We start from the raw sequence: 7,154 nt of genomic DNA on the forward strand, positions 1-7,154 counted from the left end.
CTTGGTCATACAAAATCTCAATGAAACACTCCCCCCACCCTCTTGAAGGAAAGAGAAGTCTCCCATTAAAAAAAAAAACAGGCTGCAAATAATCATGTGGCTGTTTAGGAACAAGCAGCTTTCTGCTCTTATTTAAATTATGCCTGGGGAAAAAAGAGAAACACAGTAAAATGATTTATTCTCGTGATCTGTATCTGTTTAATGGGTCCTGCGTTTGAAATGAAGGATGTCAGCAACTGAATGAGAGAAGGAAATGGAGAGATTGCTCTACACTCTGGAGCAAACACCAGCTATTTACTTAAAAAAAAAATACAGAAGTTACTTTCTCTTGAGTGCAACGCAAACTGTTCCACTCCACTACAAACGATGGAGTTATATACCCAAGAAATTCATTTGGATCTCTGAAAGGTTAAAGTTTACCTGTTCGGACAGAAGTGAACAACAAAACTCAATGAACCAAATGACCAAACTGTTACATTCACCGTCGTTTTCTAGGGAAATGGCTCATTTCGTTATATTACAAATGGAATATTTTGCAGCCTGCATGTAACTCTATACTCTTCTCCTTCTGGCCAACAATGCTCATTTTCTTTTCCCTTTCAAATGGCTTTGTGATCTTACGTAGAAGTCCTTTCTCCTTTGTAGACTCTGCCAAAAGCAGTAATCTTATTTCAAGTCCTAATAGTAGCATGAATATGCATAATAGTTAAAGTTCTCACTGTCATCATGGCTATAAGCCCTTTGCACATTATTTGTGCAATAGGTTTCCCAAGTGCCTCCAGACGCAAATGCCAAGAGGAAAGCTATTCCTGCTTCCCAGCAACAGGCAGACATGGAAACTTCCGTTATCAGACATTGTCTCTGGTCTCTGAAGGCATATTCGGAAATACGTCGCTCCCTTGTGATGCGTTGCTTAACTGGGATTTGGTTTTCATTAAGAACTGCGCCCTCCTGTACATAATTCTCTCTTGCTCTTGCTTCAGCTCAATATATGAACGGGAAAAAGTGTGGAAAATGGAAGTGACAGGAAAAGCCATGAGAAGGATGCCACTCAAGATGCTGCTCAGAGCCACCACCTGGCCTGGGATGCTTCTGGGTACCATATCGCCATAGCCCACTGTTGTCATAGTGATAACGGCCCACCAATAGCAAGCAGGGATACTGGTGAACTCCTGAGAGTCTGCCATCTCGTTTTCAATCACATACAAGAGGGGAGCAAAAAGTGCAATGGCTACACAAAGGAACAGCAGCAACAGTCCAAATTCACGTGTGCACCTACGAGCTGTGAGTCCCAAGGTCTGCAGACCTAGTGAATGCCTGGCGAGCCGCATGACGTAGAGAATCCTCAAGGCACGGAGTATACGGAGCACCAGGCCTACCTTATCCAGGTAAATGTTGCCAGAGCTTGGCTTTTTGTTGCTACTCACTGAAGCACTATCTAGTAGTAAAGTGATATAATAGGGCAGGATGGCAACTATGTCAATTAATGTCAGAGGGTGCCGCAGAAATATAAATTTGCTTGGTGCCTGGATGAATCTCAAGAGGAACTCCAAGGAAAACCATCCGACGCAAACAGATTCCACAATGAAAATGTTGTAGCACATCTGAGAACACTCGCCCTGGAGTAGGAGGGAAGGTTACACCATATGAGAATCATGTCACTTGGCAAATGTCACAGAAACAGTTCACAAAGAACAGAAAAATTATCCAACTGTCGCAAACCAAGCCATAATTAGATCAGTGGAGTGACACTTATTTCTTACATGGTCAGTGGAAAATAACAATAGCAAATTTGACTGTTGCCAAAAAATGAGGGACATATGACCACTCTCCTCCCTTCCCTCTGGTTAGCAGAATAGGGACCAGGCAACCTATAATATAGGACAGGAATTACAAGAAGTATAAAAGGGTTTGACTATTATTTCTACATAGGCAACTTGCTCTTAAAACAAAGGAGTTGCTAGAATTCTTTCTCACTTTTCTTGATTGCAGAAAATCCCACTTCAGCAACAGAGTGGTCAATGCCTGGAATGCACTACCTGACTTTGTGGTTTCTTCTCCTAACTCCCAGAACTTTAACTTTAGGCTGTCTACTGTTGACCTCACCCCATTCCTAAGGGATCTGTAGGGGGCGTGCATAAGTGCACCTAAGTGCCTACCGTCCCTATCTCCTATGTCCCCATTTATTTGTATCCATTTCATGTATTCATAATCATGTTTATACTTATATATCTATTATCTTATGCACGCTTGACAAATAAATAAATAAAAATATTATATACCAGCAATGAATGTCTCTGTAGTAAGAGAAGCAGTTCATGTCATCATGTTTTCCAGAAGGTGCTTTGGAAAATAAGTTGTCTCCCCCTCCTTTCTGTGACAGCCCCTCAAATATTGGAACACTGCTATCATGACACCCCTGGTCCTTCTCTTCACTAGATTAGCCATGACCTGTAACTGTTCTTCATATGTCTCCAGGGCCCCTAATCATCTTCGTTGCTTTCCTCTGCACTCTTTCCAAGGATTCTACATTATTTTTACAGTGTGGTGACCAAACCTGGGTGCAATATTCCAGGTATAGCCTTAATAAGGTTTTATAGAGTGGTACTAATACCTCACATGATCTTGATTATATCTTGCTGTTAATGCAACCTAGGATTGCATTGGCTTTTTTGGCTGCTGACACACACACTGCTGGCTCATATTTAACTGATTATCCACTAGGAATCCAAGATCCCTCTCACAATGACTGTGACCAAAGTGGTGGTTTGCACAAAAAGCTCACCAAAAGGGTGAGCAACACTTGTGTTCCCCTGAAAGAGAATAAATTCCAGATAATTAGATAATTTCAGATAATCCTCCCCCCCCCCCAACTTACTCGTTCCTCTTCTTCTCGTAACCCAGGCATGGTGCTGATAGACAGATTAACTGCTGTGACTGTTACAAAGAGGACAGATAAACAGGCAAACACTTTTCCAGGGATCCCTGACTGAGGCTTCTCCACCATGTCCTGTAACTTTTTCATGCATAGGCTGCCTTTTGTCTCTGTTCCTGTTGCTTCAGAAGGGTTTTCGCAGTCCAAAAACTCATCCTCTATTTCGTTCATTTCTGCAAATTCCTCCATCTTCTGGAGGTATCTCCTCTTGCAGCACCACTCTAGGCTGTCCTCCTCTATGCCCCAGTAGAGCAGCTCTTCTTGGAAGGAGAGGGCGCACACCTCTCTCAAGAGCCGGAGCTTCCCTGCCCGCAGAAAAGTCAAGATGGTCCTAAATGCTCCCGGGTTGCGATCAAAGAAGAACTCATTGCAAGTCACGTCGTAATCGTCACAAATATTGAGGATGTCGTCAAAATTGTTGCAGAATTTCAGCTGTCCCAAGCGAGTCATGGGGAACTTGTCCAGGGTGGTCCAGGGGAGCAAATATTTAAAGCCACCCACGTTAATGATGATATAGTGTTTCCTTTCTTCTGGGCGGACACTTTCGTAGAGGTCTTTGCCAGGATGAAGACGCTTGGCTCTTTGGTAGAAGACCCCCTTCAGAGTTTCTCTTTCAGCAAATAAAGGGTGGTTGAAGGAGGCATCTGAAGCACAGCTGAGGGCACTGTAGTCATAGTCTGAATTTTCTCCTGGGAGAAGAGTCATCTTGATCACTGGCTTACTTCACATCACTTTTGCGCCAGTTACAAATTTCTAAAACGAAGGGGGAAAACAAAGTGTCAGTTCATGTGTGTATCTCACATCCTATTGACTGTCATCTGCACCTCCATAACTGACTGGTTTGGCTCTGAAACCAAACAAGACAAACATAGGCTTCGACAGGTAATTAGAATTGCAGAAAAAAGGATTGCTACCAATCTGCCTTCCATTGAGGACCTGTATACTGCACGAGTCAAAAAGAGGGCTGTGAAAATATCTACAGATTGCTCACATCCTGGACATACATTATTTCAACATCCACCCTCAAAATGACACTGTAAAGCACTGCATACAGAACAACTAGACACAAGAACAGTTTTTCCCTGAAAGCCATCATTCTGCAAAACAAATAATTCCCACAACACTGTCAATAATTTACTAAGAATGTATTACTATTCCTCTTCTCTTCCTTCCTACTATCTATCTCTCCATACTTATGACTATAACCGTGTTGCTTGCTTGTTTGTTTGTTTATTGGTTTTATTTATTTGTATCTTTCAATTTATATTGTTTTTGTTTCCTAGTACAATTTGATAGCTTATTAGTAACCTTGACTATCACTAAGTGTCGCATCTTTTTATTCTTGATGGATGTATTTTATTCTCCTTATGTACACTGAGAGCATATGCACCAAAGACAAATTCCTTGTGTGTCCAATCACACTTGGCCAATAAAGTATTCTATTCTATTCTATTGGGGAAGGGGGTGGGGATAATTTGCATAGGATTTGCACAACACAAGAATAAAAAAATATTAAACAATGGAAACAGCCAACAATTGGGAAATTTCTACATCCTCCTTCCAGTTATTATTATTGCTTACCAAATCTCACAAGGCCTTATGAGATTCCACCTATTTTTATTGTTTTATTTGGAGTTCATGGATACTTTGGGGAAATATGGAAATTTTGGCACTGCCATTGCAATCTGTCAGGTCTCTGACATATGCGTACTATGAAATGGAAATAATTTATAGGTTAAAAGAAGTCCTCACAGACTTTACTCCACTACTTGTTGGTGGGGGGAGGAGTTCATGTCACTTGCAAGGCCCTTGAGCCAGTGCTGTGTCTGAAGACATGTTTTGATCATGTGGCCAGCAGGATATCGTGGAGTGCTGCTAGCTTCCCATTGAAATGGTACCTATTTATCTACTCACATTTGCATGCTTTTGAAACTGCTAGATTGGCAGGAGCTGGGGTGACGATGGGAGCTCACTCCTTCATGTGGCATTTGAGTCTCAAACCTGGGCTGTCAGTTTTTTACCTGATAAGCCCAATGTCTTAAGCACTGAGCCAGCGTGCTGCTCCAATATAGGAGTCTGAAGATAAAATTATATAAAATATTTGATATTTATGGATCTAGGGGAAAAAAAGAATGCTGGAAAAGTAGCAATTATATGCTGGAATCAAATCTACATTCTTTGTGGAACATCTATTATTATAAGATGTAATCTGAGGCTGTATCAGGCAGAAGCCAGGCTAGGGGAATAGCTAATAGCACCTAGAAGAGATATAATAAATAAATTATATCTAATAAATCTTGTTTCTAGATTTAGAGCCCATAATTGATGTTATAATGAATGAAGTCACTAATACAGGCTCATTAATAATGTAAGATTATATTACTCATTAATTCTTGCTAGGTTTACTGTCTGGGGGTGAAGTCTCTTTGCAGAACTCTTTCCCTCAATCACACAATTTCTTATGGAGAAATTTACTGTTTAGTACTGTAAATTAAGGTATGGTGCTACTTTCCACTCTACAAGTTCCTATGTGTGGAAACTAATTCTATTGGGGTGGGGGTGGGGGTGGAATCTAGGACAAAGTGTTATTGGTCCTAAAACAATAAATTGATAATGGTGGTGCACGGTTATTCAAATTCTGTAATCAGCATACACCCTCCTTTTTAAATAAAACTACATAAAGTAAGTTGACTTTGCAAATCTTATTATGATACATCATTTGTTCTGTCTGTCATGAGGAGGGAGAAGAATACTGATTGACCCTTAAAAATCTCATTTAATGGTTCTTCTGACATTTTACTAAGTGTTGCTTCCATAATTTAAAATACATCTCTGTAAAAATTCTAATTTCTGAAGTAAACAAAGAGTATTAGAAAGATAAATTGTGTGATTATTAACATTTCTTGTAGCTCTTCTGTACAAATGCAGACTTAAACTGTAAAATGAGAAATGTAAAACATGGGGCATATTATATGAAAGATGCTTTTTAATTTTTCAGACTAGCCTTGGCCCTGTCATTTCTTCAGCCTGGTGGCTAGGTGAAACAGCAATTTTTCCTGGTAATCCATCTTGCTGGCATTTTCTCCTGAAAGAAACATATGATTCTTATCTCCACTAGCTTCTAAATGAGTGTGAGAAGTATTTCCTTCTTGATCTGTACTTTCATGAGATCTGAGGTACTTTTCTTGGATCCAAAGTACTTTTTTTCCTGTTTTCTATTGGCTGCTCTCCATGCAACAAAATTATGTTCTTTAAAGTATATTTATAAGGCATAAGTCACCTATAACAGATAACAGGACCAAGCTGACCAAAACTAGATGCAGTATTCTAAGCGTGGCCGTACTAAGGCTTTATAAAGCGGTATTAATACTTCACATTAACGCAGCCTATGACTACATTGGCTTTTTTGACTGCTGCTGCACACTGCAGGTTCATATTTAATATTTTTTAACATATTTATAATCATATTATAAATATTATAGATCATACTTCTAACAACAAAGGTAACCTTATTTTGGGTTTTATTTATTTTATCAACCCCTATTTTTTTTTTAATAAGGCCAACCATAAACCTTAATTTTGCTTTCTGAGTGCTTATACAATGTTACATTTTCATGCCCGTCTTCTCAACACATGGGAGCTCAGTTCAATTTCAATTCTGGCTTGATTTAAGACTCTTGATAATTAAGTGAATGGATGTTCTTACCGGCCATATGTTTCCATACGTTTCGGGCTCTAAAAATAGCAACTGGGTGGCAGGGCTACCAATGATGCATTCTCTATGGTTTGTCTATAGCAGCTCATTGGGCAATTCTGTTTCTGATACCCTCTTAATTTTGTATACTGCCAATGAGTCCTCAATTCAATGTAATCAATTCTGCCAGTGAGGAGTCAATGCAGAGTTTGCCTTGGAGTTTCAAGAAACACAATAAAGAATTGATGCTTCTGAACCTTGATGTTAGAGACGGCTTCTGACAAAGCAAACGATGGATAATGAAACAAATCAATCCAGCGTTTTCACTTCAAGCAGAACCATAATTGGAACAGAGCTCAAAGGGACTTTGGAGGTCTTCTAGTCCAGCCTCCTGCTCAAGCAGGAGATCCTATACCATTTCAGACAAGTAACTGCCCAGTCTCTCTTTAAAAACCTCCAATGATGGAGTACCCACAACTTCTGAAGGCAAGCTGTTCCACTGGTTAATTGTCCTCACTTTTAAGA

The 7,154-nt window shown here is 39.9% G+C and overlaps 1 protein-coding gene across 1 annotated transcript; it reads right to left on the minus strand.

Annotated features, from left to right (window-relative positions):
• Positions 1-214: 214 nt before the first annotated feature.
• KCNG1 (potassium voltage-gated channel modifier subfamily G member 1) lies at positions 215-3,651 on the minus strand. The gene is made up of 2 exons (XM_032218754.1): positions 2,879-3,651; positions 215-1,619 (listed from the first exon to the last, which is right to left on the minus strand). Exons 1-2 carry the CDS (start codon positions 3,638-3,640, stop codon positions 849-851), a joined length of 1,533 nt encoding a protein of 510 aa, XP_032074645.1. The 5' UTR covers positions 3,641-3,651; the 3' UTR covers positions 215-848.
• Positions 3,652-7,154: the final 3,503 nt, after the last annotated feature.

Source organism: Thamnophis elegans, chromosome 5 (genome assembly GCF_009769535.1).
Source record: "Thamnophis elegans isolate rThaEle1 chromosome 5, rThaEle1.pri, whole genome shotgun sequence".
NCBI classification, from domain to species: Eukaryota; Metazoa; Chordata; class Lepidosauria; order Squamata; family Colubridae; genus Thamnophis; species Thamnophis elegans.

Coding starts and splice junctions, on each gene's coding strand:
- KCNG1 (XM_032218754.1), bottom strand. CDS start 3,640: ATGACTCTTCTCCCAGGAGAAAATTCAGACTATGACTACAGTGCCCTC. Junction 1,620..2,878: donor TACGAGAAGAAGAGGAACGA/GTAAGTTGGGGG, acceptor CTCCTACTCCAG/GGCGAGTGTTCTCAGATGTG.